The 19614-nt window shown below is 40.3% G+C and overlaps 1 protein-coding gene across 1 annotated transcript; it reads left to right on the forward strand.

The window, feature by feature from the left end:
* The first annotated feature begins 674 nt into the window (after positions 1-674).
* LOC100668301 (glycine N-acyltransferase) lies at positions 675-19335 on the forward strand. The gene is made up of 5 exons (XM_010600907.3): positions 675-1170; positions 2741-2848; positions 15632-15758; positions 18036-18207; positions 18933-19335. Exons 1-5 carry the CDS (start codon positions 1093-1095, stop codon positions 19333-19335), a joined length of 888 nt encoding a protein of 295 aa, XP_010599209.1. The 5' UTR covers positions 675-1092.
* The last annotated feature ends 279 nt before the right edge of the window (positions 19336-19614 follow it).

Raw genomic sequence — 19614 nt, forward strand, 5'->3', positions numbered from 1 at the left:
CTGTAAATCTTTACAAAAGCAGACTTCTGCTGCAACTTTCTCCTATGGAGTGGCTGGTGGGTTCACACCGCCAACCTTTCAGTTAGCAGCCAAGAATTTAACCACTGCGCCACCATAGGAAATAAAACAAACAAACAAAAAACCCGTAGCTGTCCAGTCGATTCCAACTCATAGCGACCCTGTAGGAGGGAGGAAGAAGAAGGTGTGAATACAGAGGAACAAGGGAAAGTGGAGGAGGAGGAGGCCACACGGATTCCAGTACCATCTCATGGCACAATCCAGATGTAAACATACATCCCAGTCCATCAATGTAGAAGAAGAGGAAGCCAATGAACCAATTCGAGTCCCAGTGTGGTTGTCTGCCACCGAAGACATTAGAGGAAGAGGAGGAGAAAAAGAAGGAAGACTGTAGTAGTAATAAAATAAACACTTGGCATGTATTAACTCATTTAAGCCTCACAAAAACTCTGAGATAGACAGTCCTGTTATCCCACCCACATGTGAGTTAACCGAGGCACAGAAGCTAAACAACTTTCCCAAGGTTCCAACCGACCAATGAAGTCGACTCTGACTCTTGGCAACACCAGGTATCTCAGAGTAGAACTGTGCTCCATGGGGTTTTCAATGGCTCAGTTTTCAGAAGCAGATCACCAGGCCTTCTGTGATGCCTCTGAATAGACCCAAACTTCCAACCTTTGTTTAGCAGTCGAACACGTTACTTGTTTGCACCACCCAGGGTCTCCTTCCCAAGATTACATAGCTTGTTACTGGTGGAATCAGGAGAGTCACCGAAAACAACTTAATTTCAAAAGATTCTATACGTATTTAAAAAATATGCTTGTTAATCTAAAAGTGAAACTAATGGCTGGAAACAATTAAAATGTAAGAAAGGGAAATTTGGAAAAAGGCCCCTGTGCGCTCTGCCAGTCTTATCCTTACTTGGAGCTGGTGTGGACTTTAGTGAAGGTGGTGACGGTGAAGAGACTCTGGCCGTTAGCATAGAATTTGCTACTCTTATTTCTCAGCTTCCTCTGGCTCTTCTCATTCCCTCTTGTTTCTTGGTGTTCTCTCCAGGCTGAAGTGTCCTCCACCATGTTTCCATTGCAAGGAGCCCAGATGCTGCAGCAGCTGGAGAATTCCTTGAGGAAAAGCCTCCCTGAATCCTTAAAGGTGAGAGCGGGACATTCTAAAGGGAGCAAGAAATGGCAACTTTCTCTGAAAGAGGAGGAAAACATGCTAACATTTATTGAACATCTGTTCTGTGCCAGGCATTATCTCATGTTCCGTCTCACTTAATTTTCATTATCTTTCTACAAGATAAGGAGCCCTCGTGGTGCAGTGGCTCAGTGCCTGGCTGGTAACTGAAAGGTCAGTGGTACAAATCCACCAGCCTTTCTGGGGGAGAAAAATGTGGCAGTTTGCTTCCATAAAGATTTACAGCATTGGAAGCCCTTTGGGGTTGTTCTGCTCTGTCCTATAGGGCCATTATAAACTAGAATCAACTTGAGGGCAACAGATTTGTTTTTTTTTTTTTCTTTACAAGATATTTACTATTATGTCTGTGTCGCAGATGAAAAAAGAGAAGCTTGGTTGCATATCTTGCCCAATAGCACACAAATACTGGACTGCAATCATATGTTGTAAGCATGGGTATATCTGAGACCAAACACTGCTTTTTGCTCTGGGCTGATTCAAAAAATATTCCTTTGTTCGTTTTTCTAAGAAACATTTCATAACAACACTGGAAATTTGTCCAGAGTCCTCCAAAGTTTACTGAGATTATATAGTACTGTTTAATTTGCTCAACCTAAAGAATAATTGCCAAGTGAGAGATCAACTATCATGAGTCTTCCTGGAACGTGGCCATAGGTCAAATTGTATTTTATCAAGTCTCAAAATGTTGTGATTTACAAACTAGGTCAATTAATGAGTCTTAAAAAGAATTTTTAACTATAGGCATTTCATTGCAATGATATATTTGCAAAGGGAGTGAATCCATGGATGTGTGTGTGTGTGTGTGTGTGTGTGCGCACACGCATTTGTGCCTGTGTTTCAACATTCAGGAGCAACTGAAACTGGAGACCAGTTCATTTGAAGTCTTTTCAGCTAATGAAAATAGATGACTTTTCACAATCAGCTATCTCCAAAGCCGACCAGCTTCGGGTCCAGGTGTAGTAGTAGTGTGGAAATAGTATTGGCAGAGTGTTTTCGAGGACCACCTCCATGGTGAGGTAAGGTAGCTCCCTTGGCTCCTCATTTTATTTATTTATTTTTTTAACCCAGCCTTTAGAAAAGAGTTGAAATGCTTGCATATATTAACATGGAAATATGCCCACAGTGTGGTCATTGTGCACACTGTATCACTGTATGTTCAAATTGCAAAACAGTATGTGTCAGGTAATTCTATTTTTGTAAAATTGCATCTTGCCATGAGCATAAAGTCCTGAAAAATATCATATCAGAATATCAATAAAAAGTGGTACTTTTTAAATCATTCTTTTTATTTGTATGACTATTTCACTCTATGTATAATTCTTATAACTTGATAGAGGAAAAAGTTCTTTTCATTTAGCATAAAAACATAGACCATAAAGATTATTTGATCCAGATGCCCTGTTTGGCTCTTTCTACCACACATTTTCATGGTTTCATAGAAATAATCATTGTTCTGATCAAGCACAAGGCAACTTACTATCCCAGCCTAACACGCCAACTCTCCTAATCTCTTGGAATGCTGCAGGTTTATGGGACCATCTTCCATATGAACCAGGGAAACCCATTCAAGCTAAAGGCCCTAGTGGACAAGTGGCCAGATTTTAATACAGTGGTTGTCCGCCCTCAGGAACAGGTAAGACGCCAGATGTAGAATGAGTATGCTTTTATGTTTCTATTTGCTGTGTGCCTATCACATGACTGGCAATAGGGTAGACCCTGAGGATACAGAAATGAAGCATGATGATGGGGAATAAGTTCCTGCCCTCAAGATGTTCCTACGCTAGAGAAGATAAACAAATAAATTACAACACGATGTGAGATATGCAAGAACAAAAGATGTACAAGATACGGAACTAGTCCATACAAGGGAAAGATTAGTCCAAAATACTAATGGACCACACCTACCATACCTCCAACAGACTGACTCCAGTATGACTAGATGGTGCCCAGCTACTACCACTGACTGCTCTGATAGGGATCACAATAGAGGGTCCCAGACAGAGCTGGAGAGAAATGCAGAACAAAATTCTTACTCAAAAAGAAAGACCAGACTTGTTGGCCTGACGGACAGTAGAGAAACCCTAAGAGTATGGCCCCCAACACCCTTTCATCTCAGTAATGAGATCACTGTCGAGGCTCACCCTTTAGACAAATATTGAACAGAACCATGGAACAAAAAAGACTAAAGGGGCACACTGGCCTGGGGCAGGGACTTGAAGGCAGGCGGGAACGGGAAAGCTGGTAATAGGGAACCCAGAGTTGAGAACGGAGAGTATTGATATGTCGTGGGGTTGTTAACCAGTGCCATAGAATAATGTGTGCACTAACTGTTTGATGAGAAACTAGTATGTTTTGAAAACCTTCATCTAAAGTACAAGAAAAATTAAAAAAAAACTAGTCCAGGCAAAAGCTGATTAAAACTAGATGTGGTGGAGGTTATGGGAGACGGTTAGAGACACTTCTTGGTGGAGGTTTCATCTGAACTTAATTTTGTAAAAAAATATATTTTTCTCAGACTGAGAAGGAAAAGAGAGTTCTCACCAGAGACAGTAGAAAGAACAGACAGGAAGGTGTGAAACTGCAAAGTGAGCTAGGGGGACAATAAAAAGCAAAATTACAATGCAAGAATTTTCATGTACGTTTTGGGTAAAGGTTTTTAAAAAGTAGTGAAGCTAAATTGTTAATACATTTCAAAGACAAAAATTCTTCTACTTATTTTCAAACATCAACCGAAAATAGAAATTTATGAAAATATGAATGTGCTGCCTCTACTACAAGCAAAATGCGATGTAAAAATCACTAAATTAAGTAATTGGTAATTGTGCTTTAGATGAAGGTTTACAGAGCAAATTAGTTTCTCATTAAACAATACACATATTGTTTTGTGACAATGGTTGCCAGCCCCACAATATGTCAACACTCTTCCCTTCTCAACCTTAGGTTCCCCATTATCAGCTTTCCTGTCCCCTCCTGCCTCTTGTCCTTGCTCCTGGGCTGCTGTGCCCATTTAGGCCTGTTTTGTTTTATGTGCCTGTCTAATCTTTGGCTGAAGGGTGAACCTCAGGAGTAACTTCAGTACTGAGTTAAAAGGGTGTCCGGGGGCCACACTCTCGGGTTTTATCCAGTCTCTGTCAAGACAGTAAGTCTGGTCTTTTTCTGTGTTTTAGAATTTTGTCCTACACTTTTCTCCAGCTCTGTGTGGGACCCTCTATTGTGATCCCTGTCAGAACAGTTGGTAGTGACAGCTGGGCACCATCTAATTGTGCTGGATCAGTCTGGTGGAAACCCTGGTGGCCTAGTGTTTATGAGCTATGGATGCTAAACAAAACTTTGGCAGTTCGAAACCACCTGGCACTCCTTGGAAACCATATGGGGCAGTTCTACCGTGTCCTATAGGGTCGCTATGAGTCAGAATCAACTGAATGGCAACACTTTTTTTTTTCAGTCTGGTGGAGGCTGTGGTAGTTGTGGTCCATTAGTCCTATGGATGAATCTTTCCCTTTTTTCTTTGGCTTTCTTCATTGTCCCTTGCTCCAGATGGACTAGGGCTGGTGGAATATGTTAGATAGCCACTCACATGCTTTAAATATCCCAGATATAATGCACCAAAATAGAATGTAGAATTTTTAAAAATTTTTATTGTACTTTAAGTGAAAGTTTACAAATCAAGTCAATCTCTCATACAAAAACTTATATAAACCTTGCTATATACTCCTAATTGCTCTCCCCCTAATGAAACAGCACACTCCTTCCCTCCACTCTCTGTTTTCGTCTCCTTTCAGCCATCTTCTGACCCCAGGCTCTGCTCTCTCATCTCCCCTCCAGACAGGAAATGCCCACATAGTCTCATGTGTCTATTTGATCCAAGAAGCTCATACTTCTTGGATCATTTTCTACCCCCTAGTCCAGTCCAATCCCTGTCCGAAGAGTTGGCTTTGGCAATGGTTTCTGTCTTGGGCTAACAGAAGATTCTGGGGACCATAAACTCCTGGGTCCTTCTAGTATCAATCAGACCATTAAGTCTGGTCTTTTTATGGGAATTTGGGGTCTGCATCCCACGGCTCTCCTGCTCCCTCAGGGGTTCTCCGTTTATTCCCTGTCAGGGCAGTCATCGGTTGTAGTCGGCCACCATCTAGTTCTTCTGGTCTCAGGCTAATGCAGTCTCTGGTTTATGTGGTCCTTTCTGTCTCTTGGGCTCATAATTACCTTGTGTCTTTGGGGTTCTTCATTCTCTTTTGCTCCAGGTGGGTTGAGACCCATTGATGCATCTTAGGTGATCGCTTGCTAGTGTTTAAGACCCCAGAAGCCATTCTCCAAAGTGGGATGCAGAATGTTTTCTTAATAGATTTTATTTGCCAGTTGACTTAGATGATCCCTGAAACCATGGTCTCCAAACCTCCGCCCCTGCCACACTGGCCTTCAAACCGTTCAGTTTATTCAGGAAACTTCTTTGCTTTTAGTGTAGTCCAGTAGTGCTGACCTCATCTGTATTGTGTTGTCTTTCCCTTCACCTAAAATAATTCTTACCTACTATTTAATTAGTGAAAACCTCTCTCACTCTCTCCCCTTCCCCCTCTCGTAAACATCAAAGAACATATTCTTCTTTGCTTAAACTATTTCTCCAGTTATTACAATAGTGGTCTTATACAATATTTGTCCTTTCACAACTGACTAATTTCATTCAGCATAATGCCTTCCAGATTCATCGATGTTATGAAAGGTTTCATGGATTCATCATTGTTCTTTCTGGATGCGTAGCACTCCATTTCTTCTCTTTTGGTTTTCCATCTCCAGCTCTTTGCATGCAATAATACTTTACTTTGTCTTCTTGAGAGGCCCTTTGAAATCTTCTGCTCAGTTCTTTAACTTCATCAATTCTTCCTTTTGCTTTAGCTGCTCGAGGTTCGAGAGCAAGTTTCAGAGTCTCCTCTGGCATCCATCTTGGTCTTTCCTTTCTTTCCTGTCTTTTCAATGACCTCTTGCTTTCTTCATGTATGACATCCTTGATGTCGTCCCACAACTGGTCTGATCTTTGGTCACTAGTGTTCATTTCATCAAATCTATTCTTCAGATGGTCTCTAAATTCAGGTGGAATATGCTCAAGGTCATATTTTGTCTCTCATGGACTTGCTCTGATTTTCCTCAGTTTCAGCTTGAATTTACATATGAGCAATTGATGGTATGTTCCACAGTCGGCGCCTGGCCTTGTTCTGACTGATGATATTGAGCTTTTCCATCATCTCTTCACAGGTGTAGTCAATTTTATTTCTGTCAGTTCCATCTGGCAAGGTCCATGTGTATAGTCACTGTTTATGTTGGTGAAAGAAGGTATTTGTAATGAAGAAGTCTTGCTCTTGCAAAATTCTATCATTCGATCTCCGGAATTGTTTCTATCACCAAGGCCATATTTCCCAACTACTGATCCTTCTTCTTTGTTTCCGACTTTTGCGTTCCAATCACGAGGAATTATCAATGTGTCTTCATTGCATGTTTGATCAATTTCAGACTGCAGCAGCTAATAAAAATCTTCTATTTCTTCATCTTTAGCCCTAGTGGTTGGTGCGTAAATTTGAGTAATATTCGTATTAACTGGTCTTCCTTGTAGGTGTATGGATATTATCCTATCACTGACAGCGTTGTACTTCAGGATAGATCTTGAAATGTTCTTTTCGACGATGAATGCAACACCATTCCTCTTCAAGTTGTCATTCCCAGCATAGTAGACTATATGATTGTCCAATTCAAAATGGCCAATACCAGTCCATTTCAGCTCACTAATGCCTAGGATATCAATGTTTATGTGTTCCATTTCATTTTTGATGATTTCCAGTTTTCCTAGATTCATACTTTGTACATTCCAGGCTCCGATTATTAATGGATGTTAGCAGCTGTTTCTTCTTTTTTGAGTCCTGCCTCATCAGCAAATGAAGGTCCCAAAAGCTTTACTCCATCCATCTCATTAAGGTCAACTCTGCTTTGAGGAGGCATGTCTTCCCCAGTCATCTTTTGAGTGCCTTCCAATCTGGGGGCTCATCTTCCAGCACTATGTTAGACAATGTTCCACTGCTACTCATAAGGTTTTCACTGGCTAATGCTTTTCAAAAGTAGACTCCCAGGTCCTTCTTCCTAGTCTTTCTTAGACTGGAAGAACAAGCTCGGAGTTTCTGAATCTGAAAGCACTGAGGAAGAAATTCAAGCCTCAAGTTGCAATAGTGAAGGATTCTATGGGAAAAATATTAAATGATGCAGGAAGCATTAAAAGAAGATGGAAGGAATACACAGAGTCATTATACCACAAAGAATTAGTCGATGTTTAATCATTTCAAGAGGTGGCATATGATCAGAAACTGTTCATAATGAAGGAAGGAGTCCAAGCTGCTCTGAAGGCATTGGCGAAAAACAAGTCTCCAGGAACTGATGGAATATCATTTGAGATATTTCAACAAACAGATGGATCACTGGACGTGCTCACTCGTCTATGGCAAGAAATATGGAAGACAGGTTCCTGACCAACTGACTGGAAAATACCCATATTTATGCCTATTCTCAAAAAAGATGATCAACCGAATGTGGAAATTATAGAACAATATCATTAATATCACACGCAAGCAAAATTTTGCTGAAAATCATTCAAAAATGGCTACAGCAGTATATCGACAGGGAGCTGCCAGAAATTCAGGCCAGTTTCAGAAGAGAACGTGGAACCAGGTATATCATTGCTGATGTCAGATGGATCCTGGCTGAAAGCAGAGAATACCAGAAGGATGTTTACCTGTGTTTTATTGACTATGCAAAGGCATTCGACTGTGTGGATCATGACAAATTACAGATAACATTGCAAAGCATGCAAATTCCAGAACACTTAATTGTGCTCATGAGGAACATTTACATAGATCAAGAGGCAGTTGTTTGGACAGAACAAGGGGATACTGATTGGATTAAAGTCAGGAAAGCTGTGCGCCAGGGTTGTACTCTTTCACCATACCTATTCAATGTGAATGCTAAGCAAACAATATGAGAAGCTGGACTATATGAAGAAGAACTGGGCATCAGGATTGGAGGAAGACTTATTAATAACCTGTGTTATGCAGATGACACAACCTTGCTTGCTGAAAATGAAGAGGACTTGAAACACTTACGAATGAAGATCAAAGACCACAGCCTTCAGTATGGATTGCGCCTCAACATAAAAAAAAAAAAACAACTTCACAACTGGATCAATGAGCAACATCGTGATAAATGGAGAAAAGACCGAAGTTTTCAAGGATTTCATTTTACTTGGATCCACAATCAACAACCATGGAAGCAGCAGTCAAGAAAGCAAAAGACGCATTGCATTGGGTAAATCTGCTGCAAAGGACTTCTTTAAAGCATTGACGAGCAAAGATGTCACCTTGAAGACTAAGGTGCACCTGAACCAAGCCATGGTATTTCCAATCGCATCATATGCATGTGAAAGCTGGACAATGAATAAGGAAGACTGAAGAAGAATTGACGCTTCGAATTGTGGTGTTGGCGAAGAATATTGAATATACCATGGACTGCCAAAAGAACGAACAAATCTGTCTTAGAAGAAGTACAGCCAGAATGCTCTTTAGAGGCAAGGATGGCGAGACTGTGTCTTAAGTTCTTTGGACATGTTGTCAGGAGGGATTAGTCCCTGGAGAAGGACATCATGCTTGGCAGAGCACAGGGTAAGCAGAAAAGAGGAAGACCCTCAATGAGGTGGATTGACACAGTGGATGCAACAATGAGCTCAAGCATAACAACGATTGTCAGGCTGGCTCAGGACAGGGCAGTGTTTCGTTCTGTTGTGCATAGGGTCGCTATGAATTGGAACTGACTCAGTGGCACCAAAAAACAACAGTATTCCACTGTGTGAATATACCATCATTTATTTATTCATTCATCCATTGATGGGTGCCTTGGTTGCTTCCATCTTTTTGCTATTTTAAACAGTGCTGCAATGAACGTGGGTGTGCATATATCTGTTCGTGTAAAGGCTTTTATTTCTCTAGGATATCTTCCAAAGAGTGGGATTACTGGATCGTATGGTAATTCTATTTCAAGTTTTTTAAAGATCCGCCAAATTGATTTCCAAAGTGGTTGTACCATTTTACATTCCCACCAGCAGTGTAGAAGTGTTCCAGTCTCTCCACAACCTCACCAACACTTATTCTTTTGTGTTCTTTAGATTAATGCCAGCCTTGTTGGAGTAAGATGGAATCTCATTGTACTTTCGATTTGCATTTCTCTAGTGACTAATGATCGTGACCATTTTCTCATGTATCTGTTAGCTACCTGAGTGTCTTCTTTAGTGACATGCCTGTTCATACCCTTTGCCTGTTTTTGAGTTGGGTTATTTGTCTTTTTGTAGTTGAGTATTTGGAGTATCATGTAGATTTTAGAGATCAGATGCTAATCGGAAATGTCATAGCTAAAAACTTCTTCCCAATCTGTAGGTAATCTTTTTACTCTTTTGGTGAAGTCTTTGGATAAGCATAGGTGTTTGATTTTTAGGAGCTCCCAGTTATCTAGTTTCTCTTCTGCACTGTTAGTAATGTATTCTATACTGTTTATGCCATGTATTAGGGCTCCTAGCATTGTCCCTATTTTTCCTTCTATGATTTTTATCATTTTCAATTTTATACTTAGGTCTTTGATCCATTTTGAGTTAGTTTTTGTGCATGGTGTGAGGTATGGGTCTTTTTTCATTTTTTTTTTTTGCAGATGGATTTCCAGTTATGCCAGCACCATTTGTAAATAGACTATCGTTTCCCCATTTGACTGACTTTGGGCCTGTGTCAAATATCAGCTGCTCATACATGGATGGGTTTATGTCTGGATTCTCAATTCTGTTCCATTGGCCTATGTATCTGTTGTTGTACAAGTAGCAGAGTTTTTGACTATTGTGGCTGTATTATAGGTTTTAAAATCAGGTAGAGTGAGGCCTCCAGCTTTGTTCTTCTGTTTTCGGTACTGCTTTACTTATCTGGGGCATCTTTCCCTTCCATATGAAGTTGTTGGTTTGTTTCTCCATCTCATTAAAAAACATCATTGGAATTTGAATTGGTATTGCATTGTATCTATAGAACACTTTCAGTACAACAGACATTTTTACAATGTTAATTCTTTCTATCCATGAGCAAGGTATGTGTTTCCACTTATGTGGGTCTCTTTCAGCATGTTGCAGTAGTGTGTTGTGCTTTTCTTTGTATATGATGTCTTTTATATCTCCGGTAAAATTTATTCCTAAGTATTTTATCTTCTTGGGGGCTACTGTAAATGGTATTGATTTGGTGATTTCCTCTTTGATGTTCATTTTGTTGGTGTAAAGGAATCCAACTGTTTTTTGTACGTTTATCTTGTATCCTGATTCTCTGCTGAACTCTTCCATTAGTTTCAGTAGTTTTCTTGAGGATTCTTTAGGATTTTCTGTGTATAAGTTCATGTCATCTGCAAATAGAAATTTTTTTACTTCTTCCTTACCTGTCCGGATGCACTTTACTTTTCTATCTAGCCTAATTGCTCTGGCTAAGACCTCCAGCACAATGTTGAATAAGAGTGATGATAAAGGGCATCCTCATCTGGTTCCCAATCTCAAGGGGAATGCTTTCAGACTCTCTCCATTTAGGATGACGTTGGCTGTTTCCTTTGTATAAATGCCCTTTATTATGTTGAGGAATTTTTCTTCTGTAACTATTTTGATGAAAGTTTTTATCATGAATGGGTGTTGAACCATGTCAAAGGCCTTTTCTGCATCAATTGATAAAATCATGTGGTTCTTGTCTTTTGTTTTATTTATATGATGGATTACATTATTTGTTTTTCTAAAGTTGAACCATCCATGCATACCTGGTATGAATCCCACTTGGTCATGGTGAATTAGTTTTTTGCTATGTTGTTGAATTCTATTGACTAGAATTTTGTTGAAGATTTTGGCATCTAAGTTCATGAGGGATATAGGTCTGCAATTTTCTTTTTCTGTGGTGTCTTTACCTGCTTTTGGTATCAGGGATATGGTGGCTTCATAGAATGAGTTTGGGAGTATTCTGTCATTTTCTATGCTCTGAAATACCTTTAGTACTAGTGGTGTTAACTCTTCTCTGAAAGTTTAGAAGAACTTCACGGTGAAGCCGTCCAGGTCAGGGCTTAGTTTCTTTTTTTGGGAGTTTTTTGATTACCTTTTCACCCCTTCTTTTTTTATGGTTCTACTAAGTTGTGGGTGGACTTAGTTGTTCTACCTCTGCTTGTAAGTAGTATGTTTCTAGGAACTCATCCATTTTTTCTGGGATTTCAAATTTTTTAGAGTACAATTTTTGGTAGTAATCTGATATGATTCTTTTAGTTTCAGCTGGATCTTCTGTAATATCGTCCATCTTATCTATTATTCTGGTTATTTGCTTCCTCCCCTGTTTTTCTTTTGTCAGCTTGACCAGTGGTTTTTCAACTTTGTTAATTTTTTTAAACAACCAGCTTTTGGTCTTGTTAACACTTTCAAATGTTTTTCTGTTTCTATTTTATTTAATTCTGCTCTAATTTTTATTATTTGCTTTCTTCTGGTGCCTGAGGGCTTCTTTTATTGCTCTCTTTCTATTTGTTCAAGTTGTGGGGATAATTCTTTGATTTTGGCCCTCTCTTCTTTTTAGATCTGTGCATTTCTTGATTTAAATCGACCTCTAAGCACTGCTTTCACTGTGTCCCAAAGGTTCTGATAGGAAGTGTTTTCATTCTCATTGGATTCTATGAATATCTTTACTCCATCCTTAATGTCTTCTATAACCTAGTCATTTTTGAGCAGAGTACTATTCAGTTTCCAAGTGTTCAATTTCTTTTCTCTGCTTATTCTGTTATTGATTTCTACTTTTATGGCTTTATGGTCAGAGAAGATGCTTTGTAATGTTTTGATAAGTAGGATAGTCAGTCTCCTTTGGGGTTACCATAATATTTACCCCTAGTTTCCTATGTTTAAAATAAATAAATAAATAAATAACTTTAATTTCTTTATATCGCCTTGTCTTCCTCTCCATATGAAATTTCTATGACTACATTTCTTAGTCTCTCTTTATTGTTTTAATGTTGTCTTCTTCTACATAATAACATCACTGTTTCCCTGTTTTCAGTATTTTTTTATCTTGATTTATTTTTGTGATTTCCCTATCTGGGTTGACATCTGTTCGCTCTGCCAAGTGTTCTAGTCTTGGGTTGACACTTGATATTATTGATCTTCTAACCAAAGAACTCCCGTTAGTATTTTTTTGTCGTTCTGGTGTGGTTTTTATGAATTCCCTAAACTTCCGTTTATCTGGAAATGTCCTAATTTCACCTTCATATTTGAGAGACAGTTTTGCTGGATATATCATTCTTGGCTGGCATTTCTTTTCCTTCAATGCTTTATGTAAATCATCCCATTGCTTTCTTGCCTGCATGGTTTCTGCCGAGTAGTCCAAGCTTATTCTTACTGACTCTCTGCTTTTCATTTATCCCAAGGTGCTCTTAAACTTCTCTCTTTATCTTTGGTTTTGGCAAGTTTGATCATAATAGGTCTTGGTGACTTTCTTTCAAAATCTACCTAATGTGGAGTTTGGTGAGCATCTTGGATAGCTATCTTCTCATCTTTCACTATATCCAGGAAATTATCTGCTAACAAACATTCAGCAGTTCTCTCTATATTTTTCTGTTGTCCATCCCTGTTCTGGTACTTCAATCACTCATAGGTTATTTCTACTGATAAAGTCCTACATGATTCTTAAGGTTTCTTCATTTTTTTTTTTTAGTTTTTTTCTGATTTTTCTTCAAATATATTAGTGCCAAGTGCTTTATCTTCAAGCTCACCAATTCTGCCTTCCAATTGCTCAATTCTCCTCCTCTGATTTTCTATTGAGTTGTCTAATTCTGTAAATTTATTGTTAATATTCTGAATTTCTGATTGCTGTCTCTCTATGGATTCTTGCAGCTTATTAAATTTTTCGTTATGTTCTTGAATAACCTTTTTAATATCTTCAGCTGCTTTATCTGTGTGTTCCTGGTCTTGCTGTGCATATTGCCTCATCTCCTTCCTAGTCTCATTCCTGATGTCTTGACTGCTTTTGTATATTAATCTTTTGAATTCTGCATCCGGTAATTCCAGGAAGGCACCTTCATCCAGAAGGTTCATTGATTCTTTGTTTTGAGAGCTTGTTGATGCGATCATGGTCTGTTTCTTCATTTGACTTGATATTGACTGTTGTCTCTGAGCAATCAATAAATTATTGTATTAGTTTATTTTATGTTTGTTTACTATACCCTAGCTTCTTGCTTTGTTTTGTTTTGATATGCCCAAGAGTTTCTTGAGTGAGCTAGCTGGATTATTTTCACCTTTGAAGCTCTGACGTCCTGTCACCAGATGGCTAGAGATGTTATCAGTATATTAGTCTAGGAGTCCATTCACTTTTCTTGTATGAATTCAGCTCAGGTGTCCATGTAGCTGACCATCAAAGTGTATGGTATAGGCTCTGTCCTAAAGTCTTAGAGGGGCAGGGGTGATTGGTGTAGGTACTGGTGTCTGGTTGTACCGGGGGTTCAAGCTCTTAACAAGGCAGCAAGCTGAGAACCATCCCCCGAATGTCTGTGATGAAAGCGTGTCTGTTCCCTAGAGCATAGAGGTAGGCAGATTCCATAGACAGATCATGGACACCCAGTGCTTTTGGTTGTAAGGACTGGGAGGTACCAGTTATCCTTTGACCCCTGTTGCAGGTGGCTGGGTGACCTGAGTGGAGCCACCAGACCTTAGGCCCCTGATGTGGGTATGCAAAGACCCTGTTTAATAGGCAAAGCAGTGTCGAATATCAAACACCTACCTCTTCATGGCACAGCTAAAACAGTTGCAGTCCACCAACAAGGGTCTATTCTCCTGAAGTAAGCCCACAAAGGACCATGCATAAACATGGACTGTTTATGCTTGGATGGGAGCTGTTTCTCTCCTGAGCTCCTCTGATAGTGGAGCTGGCAAATTATCTTTTCCCCCAATTGTGAATTTATTCCTTCTCCAAGACCAGGAGGAAGGCTCCGGGCACTCAACAGGGCCTGTCTCAGGACCAGGGAAATCAACAGCCACTGGAGCCGGCTTGGGGGCTGGGGGCATGGTAAAATATATGCAGGCACTTAGCTTTTGCCGAGAGCGCCATTCTTCTCTGCTTCCGGAGGTGTCAGTTGTCTGTGCGTCAGGCTGCTTCTCCTTGAGAAAACTGTGGCTGAATGGCACAACCAGCACACCATAGCTGATTCCATGAACGGTGCTTGAGGGATTCTGGTGATTCAGGTCCGGTAACTCCTCTCTGCTTCTGAACCCTCTCTCCCTCCCCCTGCCCTCAATCTGTTTTCTGACTTTGCCTTTGATGTTCTAGCTTGTCATAAATATAATCATTTCACTTGCTTTTTCTGGCCTTTGTTGTAAGAGGGATCGCTGGAAGCATCTGGCTATTCTGCCATCCTGGTTGCGCCTCAGAATGTAGAATATTTTGTTTATAAATAATGTTATGCCAATTGAACCAGATGTCCCCTGAGAGCATCATAAATTTAATACTTGAATTTCTGATCTCTTTTTCTTCATCTTCTTTTTTGTCTTATTGTATTTTAGGTGAACGTTTACATATCAAGTTAGTTTCTCATGCAAAATTTTCTACATGCATTGTTATGTGTTCTTGTTGTTATTCTTATAATGTGACTACACATTCCTCCTTTCCACCCTGGATTTCCCGTGTCCATTCAATCAGGTCCTATCCCTTTCTGTCTTCTCATCTCACCTCCGGACAGAAGCTGCCCATTTAGACTTATGTATCTACTCGAATTAAGAAGCACACTCTTCATGAGTATCATTTCATGTCTTATAGTCCAGTCTATTCTTTGCCTGAAGAGTTGGCTTCAGGAAGGGTTTTAGTTCTAGATTAACAGAGAGTCTAGGAACCATGTATTCTGTGGTTCCTCCAGTCTCAGTCAGACCACTAAGTCTGCCCTTTTTACTAGAATTTGAATTCTACACTACATTTTTCTCCTGCTCTGTTTCTGTCAGGAGCTCTGTTTTATTCTCTGTCAGGGCAGTCATCAGTGGTAGCCAGGCACCATCTAGTTCTTCTGGTCTCAGGCTGATGGAGTATCTGGTTTATGTGACCCCTTTTGTCTCTTGGGCTAATATTTTCCTTGTGTCTTTGGTGTTTTTCATTCTGCTCTGCTCCAGGTGGGTTGGGACCAATTGATGAAGAATCTCTGATCTTGATCTCATGATTTAAGTGGTTCAGAAATATTGACAATGCAGTCACAAAAATTTCAATATTTCAGTACTTAAAAATTATCACAGGGTACTAAAATTCCAAAAACCAGCACTGCAATGGTAAAATAGAATGAATTTGATTTATCCCCCTTTTCCCAATGCAAACAGGAGATGACAGATGATCTTGATCACTACATCAATACTTACCAAATCTACTCCAAGGATCCCAAGAACTGCCTGAAATTCCTTGACCCACCAGAAGTCATCAACTGGAAACAACATCTGCAGATCCAAAGTAAGAGGCCTGGGATATGTGCGGATTCACTTCTTTGTGCTGAGCAAGTGCCCCGATGACTTATACCTCCTTCTTACAAGTTCCAGACTCTCAGCCAACTGTCCCCCCCCCTTTTTTTTTTTAACTCAGTGGCTACTATATCTATAAAGGAAAAAAAATCCTTAAAGCTAGTAAAGATTAGGTTTCACATACCAGTTACCATCGAGTCGATTCCATTTCAGGGCAACTACATGTGTGTTGGAGTACAACTGTGAGCTGTGAGATTTTTGATTGCTGATTTTTTGGAAGTAGATTGTAAGGTCTTCCTTCTGAGGTGCCTCTGGGTGGATTCGACCCTCCAAAGTTTCAGTTAACAGCTGAATGTGTTAACCACTTGCACAACTCAGGGACTCCAGGTTTCATATAAGGAACCATAATATAATTGATTGGTGCCAATGACTTATGATATATTTTGCTAAGATATTCAGGATCCCTGAAGGTGATTAGTCATGAGAGCAGTTTCCATCTGGACTTCTGTTCCTGGAATAACAATGACAGCTCATTGTACCATACAGCACTCTTCCATTCACCAAGGATAACTGTTTTGGTTATGAACACGCCCTCTGGAATCAGACTGCCTAGGTCTGTTCCTTTCTGTGTGATTCAAACTTCCTGTGTGGATTTGTACTGCCGACCCTTTGGTTAGCAGCCATAGCACTTAACCACTACACCACCAGAGTTTCCATGTGATCTTAGCCAAGTGATTTACCCTCTCCGAGGCTCATTTCTTCATATATAAAAGTGAGGATAATAATAGTACCTAAACATGTTGGGCCATTGTTATGTGCTGTTGAGTTGATTCTGACTCATACTGGCCCCATGTGACAGAGTAGAATTGTCCCATAGGATTCCTAGGTTGTAGTCCTTAAAGAAACAGATCACCAGGTCTTTTTCCTGTGATGCTGCTGAGTGGAAGAATTGCCAACCTTTTGGTTAGCATCGAAGGTTCTTATCTAAAAATAGGGGCACTGAAAAGCTGAAATTAAATCCTTTTTTTAAAATAATATATTTTATTTTGTTGTTGCTGTTGAGACCATGCACAGAAAAGCATACACCAATTCAACAATTTCGACATGTATCAATTCAGTGACATTGAGTACCTTCTTTGAGTTGTGCAAGAGTTCTCACCCTCCTTGTCCAAGTTGCTCCTCCCCCATTAACATAAACTTACTGCCACCTAAGTTTCTTATGTAATATTTCAATTGGTGTTGACAATTTGATCCCATATAGATAGATTTTAAAAAGTGCACAATGCAGATATTCTTTACTAGTTAAGCTAACTTAATTGTTTGGTTTTAAGAAAACTTGTGAAATGAAATCTTAAATAGGAAGAGCTTAGCACAATACCTGAATGTATCAGTTTCCCTTGTTGCATAGAAAAACCACCCTAAAAGTTAAATCTGCAATCACTGGTTAGCTCCTACATCTGCAAATCACCAATTCAGTTGGGCTTTGCAAGTCAGATTTTCTGCTGATTTTCCTTGGTTCACACATGCAGTTGTGGTCAGGCAGTAGGTAGGCTAAGGGCTGGTTGCTATACTGTGACATCACTAACATATCTGAACGATGGCTCTGGCTGTCAGTGCCAACTGTTAGCTGTGGTGACAGGGAGATAAAGCCCTGTGTAGACTACTATATGTAGGTTCTCAGGTAGCTTAGTGTAGGCCTACTCATATGGTGTTAGTTAGCAGGTAACCTACAGCATAAAAGAGAAGCCAAGCTCCAACATGCAAGCACATTTAAGCCTCTTCAAACATCAAATTTACTTTTGGCTCATTGGTGAAAGGAAGTCATATGACCACAGTAAGTCTCAATGCATTAGGGCACTATCCCAGGAAATAGATAGCAGGAGGTTTGGACAAATCATGGGTTATTAATGCCAAAATTTGCCATTTTGAGAGCAGAGTAAGTGCCCAGAGATGTTGGCTACTTTTTCTTTATAACTCAGCTCTTTTATGCAGACTAGAAAACTTCGTTCTGGTCTTGGTACTGCCACTAATGGTATTACAGTGGCTGAATTAATCCTTCAGCATATTTCCACTTGTGTAAGACAGGGAAAGTTGCACAAATGCTTAATATATAATACCAAGGTCACAGCAGCAGCACCAACCCCAGAACCATGGTTTTCTGAATTTAAATCCTAGACATTTCCTACTCCACTGGACTTCCTACTCCACTGGATAGCTTCTCCCTCAAAAGTACTTAAGCAATTACATCTCTCCTTATAATCCTGTCTAGGTTCACAGTCCAGCCTGAATGAGGTGATACAAAGTCTTGCAGCCACTAAATCCTTCGAGGTCAAGCACACACAATGCATCCTCTATATGGCACCTGAGACACTGAGGAAACTGGTTCCTTCTTTGCTGGATGCAAAGAACTTATCACCCGTGACTGGCAAACCCAAAGCCATGTGAGTGTGATAAAAGTTACTCTGCATTACCCATATCGCTCACTACTAAAGTATTTCCCTGCTTTCTTCTTCAAGGCTATCAAATCAGGCCTCTGTCTACCTCTTCAACCTGTCTTGTCCTTCCTGCTCGTTCCTTCCAACAACACTAGCCTTCTTTCTGTTCCTCTATTGTCACATGCTCATCCATACTCCAGCACTTTGCACTTGCTATTTCCTCTACCTACTCTGTCTCCCAAGACAATAGAGGTAAGAGAAAATGTACAACTTCATAAAACTTGTTGCCAGCAGGGGGATTTTGACCCATGGTGACCCCAAATATTAAGAGGAAAACTGTACTTGATAGGGTTTTCTTGACTGTAATCTTTATGAAAGCTGATTGCTAAGGCTTTATTCTGCGGTGCCACAGAGTGGGTTTGAATTCCTGTCCTTTAGGTTAATAGTCAAGCCTAAACAATTTGTCACCTAGGGACCAGAAAAATTCACGTTACTGTTGCTCCTGTTGTTTGCTACTGGGTCGATTCTGACTCATGAGAAATCCATGTGACCGAGTAGAATTGCCCCAGAGGGTTTTCTTGGCTGTAATCTTTATGTAAGCAGATCACCAAGTCTTTTTCCTTGAGTGAATTCGAACCACCAATCTTTTAGTTAGCAGCTGAGTGCACCGCCAGGGCTCCTGATAAAACTTCATACTCATGAGCTTTTCTTTTCTCTTGGCCTCTCCATAGCAACCAAGAGCTCTTTAAGCCTTCATCACTGGATGTCACCCATGCTGCTTTAGTGAATAAATTTTGGCTCTTCGGTGGCAACGAGAGGAGCCAGAAACATATTGAGCACTGTATTCGGACCTTCCCTACCTATTGTCTGCTGGGGCCCGAAGGGACCCCTGTGTCCTGGACCTTGATGGATCAGACGGGAGAGGTGAGGATGGCAGGTACTATGCCTGAGTACCGGGAACAAGGCCTTATCTCCCATATCGGCTATTACCACACCCAGACTCTGCTCACACTTGGCTTCCCCATCTATTCTCACGTAGACAAGAGCAACATAACTATGCAAAAGTTGAGTCACAAGCTGAACCATATCATCATGCCCTGTACCTGGAACCAATGGAACTGTGTGCCTCTGTGACGCTGGACCTGAACATAGAAAATGTTGGGGGGCGGGACTGTGGATGTAGCTGGAGGAGCAGGTGGGTGGATGGCGAAAAAGAGTAAACTGTAACCACTGGTAAAGGAGTGAGAGCTCTTTGGGCTCTGGGGAAGCAGAAATCCATAGTGGATAGAACAGCCACAGTCCCTGCCCTCAAAGAGCTCATGGACGTCCATTTTGTTCCTCAGTAGGAAGCAGGCTCAACATTCCTTCAGTGGCCTCCACTTTGTTTAGCTCCCCATATTTCCAGGATTGCTG

The sequence above is a fragment of the Loxodonta africana genome, chromosome 7 (genome assembly GCF_030014295.1).
Source record: "Loxodonta africana isolate mLoxAfr1 chromosome 7, mLoxAfr1.hap2, whole genome shotgun sequence".
NCBI lineage: Eukaryota > Metazoa > Chordata > Mammalia > Proboscidea > Elephantidae > Loxodonta > Loxodonta africana.

What these genes read in the sequence shown, in the direction of transcription:
- LOC100668301 (XM_010600907.3), top strand. Translation starts at nt 1,093, where the DNA reads ATGTTTCCATTGCAAGGAGCCCAGATGCTGCAGCAGCTGGAGAATTCC. An exon ending in ACAACATCTGCAGATCCAAA is followed by an intron (nt 15,759 to 18,035) that starts GTAAGAGGCCTG and finishes AATCCTGTCTAG; the next exon opens with GTTCACAGTCCAGCCTGAAT. An exon ending in ACTGGCAAACCCAAAGCCAT is followed by an intron (nt 18,208 to 18,932) that starts GTGAGTGTGATA and finishes GCCTCTCCATAG; the next exon opens with CAACCAAGAGCTCTTTAAGC.